Genomic DNA, 2,500 nt, shown 5'->3' on the forward strand with positions numbered 1-2,500 from the left:
AGAACAGTGTTAATGCTGGCGCAAACTTAGACAAAAAAGTTGAGATGTTTATTAATTTCATTGTGAACCATACTTGTAAAGTGGACTAACAAAACGCCCTTCTCCGACACCACCTCACCCCACCCCACCCCACCAGACACAATTCTGTTTGGAAGAAACCACAAATGACCTATCCGTGTGTCCGCTTTATTTATTTGTAGGGTAGGGGATCCGTGACAATTAAGGACGGTGCCTACTATTGTTATTGCGCATACATTCTGCGCATCTCCAGATACTCGGGTTTCCTATCGGTGATGCTTACTAATGCAGGGATATTTTTGCGCGGTTTACAACTATGCAGAGGAAGTAGATCTTCGTAAGTACTCTTTGTCTCCAAAAAGAAAGTTGGGGGTAACCATGCATTCTTTAGAGATAATTAAGCTTCAATTTGAGAAAGAACGTTATCCTTTCTTTGTATTTTAGAGCTTTTTACAAATATTCTTCGTGAATTATCTTTGAAAAATGCGTGGTTACCCCAAGGTTAAGAGAGGGGAATAGTTATGAAACCCGACAGATTACTTGTTGTAGGTTTTTGTTCTCTTTTTTGGCCTTGACCGTGCACAAAACACAATAGTTGTTTACTCCGTACTGCGGAACTAACCAATAGAAACGTGTTTGTTGCGTAACTCATGCACAGTGTATGAGCGCAAAAGAAAAGATTGTGCACGGTCGTGGACTTTCCAACCTAAATCTTGACATCTTTGTTTGCTCCTCTAATGTTTGCCGAGCTTCCAAACCAGTCCCCTCTATTAACTATGGATACCCCCAAATTTCTTTTTGGACTTGAACAACACTTGTTAAGATCTACCTTTCCTACACAATCATAAATCGGGGCAAAAATACCTTTGAATTAGTAGGCACCGTCCTTAAATTGACTTCACACCACGGCTTCTTACCGCATTCATTGAGTCGTTCCATCCTCCATGACCTTGCTGTAAATTTTGAACCAGCTGCCTGTCGTTCAACACCCGAATTTTATCACCAGCTTCAAAACTGGCGACCTGTAAAGCGAAGTCGAATAAGTGGTCTTTGCGTTAACGCCACGATCTACAGTCCAGCTTGAAGGATTCACTACACTTCTACAATAGTAACTTTTTTTAAGGTGGCTCTGAATCCGCTCCAGTGGCACTGGCACAGGCACCAATTTGGAGCTTTGATTTTTGTCCAAAGGCCGTTTACTTTGAGTGCAAATTTTATATTTTACGGTTCACCATTACTCGCGTTCAAAACTGACCGATTGGACCTGAGAGGGTTGGATCAAGGGAAAAGTGACGTCAAAGGCTCACTAGCTTAAAATTTCAGCGTGTGAATGCAGCTTATTATATATGCAAAACGCGAGTTTAAAAGTCTGAAAGCCCAAAACTCCCGTGATGCATATTAATTCTCCGGCGTAAACACGCATTGTATTCTTAAATTTGTGAGTCTTTGACGTCATTTTTTCCTCGATCCAGCTCTCTCAAGAACTTAAAGTTAGTAATGGCGGGACATTAAATAGGAAAATTCCAGTTAAAATAAACAGTTGTATTTTTGAAATCAAGGCTAAAAACTTTGGTTGTTTAGTTAACATAGTTTTGAAATCCAAAGAAAAATAAGAATTGATATTTTGGTCACAGGTGCATTTTAACAGAAACATCCATGGATGATTAAGAACCCCAACTGGCAGGAGGCAACCAGGTAGCTATTTACAAAGCGTGGTTGAGTTGAATCCGGGACAACCAGAAACAAATCCAAACCCGAGGCTAAAACGGGATTTGAATCCGGGACAACCGCATGCAAACCCAACGCCCCAACCACGTGACCACGCCGCTTCCTACGTCATGTTGGTGGACGAAAACAAAAGATGTCTAATTAGCTCCTTTGGTTCGACCACCCGCAATTGTACATAACATTGTTATCTGTGTCTTTAGACATTGCTTCCAAACCATCTATATATTAAAAGGAACACAAAAAACATATATACGACATCCACCTGATCTTTGGAAACTGCAATTTCCTGTCCTTTCCTGGCCTTCCCCTTAAGAAAACGTACCTTACCATAGCCCACTGCTGTCCTTTTATCTCTTACGGTTAATAAAATGAATGACACAAACCTTAGTAACTGCGTCGGGATGAAAGACCCAGGATTGTAGGCCATAGCTTACGTGAACATCACCGTCAGCGTCAATCCTTGTTATTGTACCAATTTTCCCAATGTACTGCACGAAAAAAGAAAGCATACGGATAACGATGACGATAACGATAACGGATAACGATGACGGATAACGATGACGATAACGATGAAGATGATGATGATGATGATGACGATGATGTTGACGATCATGACGATAATGATGATGATGATGTTGTTGATAATGTTGGTGATTATGTTGAGGACGATGATGTTGTTGTTGACGATGATAACAATAATGAAGATTATCTTTTTGCTCATACTTTGGAATTCCCCACCAGTCTCACAATCAAT

General features: G+C 40.6%; 1 protein-coding gene across 1 annotated transcript in view; it reads right to left on the bottom strand.

Annotated features, from left to right (window-relative positions):
• LOC138003448 (E3 ubiquitin-protein ligase MIB2-like) overlaps positions 1-2,500 on the bottom strand; it is a 39,053-nt gene that overhangs the window by 23,918 nt on the left and 12,635 nt on the right. Inside the window, exons 5-6 of the mRNA XM_068849523.1 lie at positions 2,130-2,234; positions 936-1,040 (exon numbers count right to left, since the gene is read on the bottom strand). Of these exons, the coding sequence (XP_068705624.1) occupies positions 936-1,040; positions 2,130-2,234 (210 nt within the window). The remainder of the gene's footprint in view (positions 1-935; positions 1,041-2,129; positions 2,235-2,500) is intronic.

Source organism: Montipora foliosa, chromosome 5, assembly GCF_036669935.1.
Source record: "Montipora foliosa isolate CH-2021 chromosome 5, ASM3666993v2, whole genome shotgun sequence".
Taxonomy (NCBI): Eukaryota; Metazoa; Cnidaria; class Anthozoa; order Scleractinia; family Acroporidae; genus Montipora; species Montipora foliosa.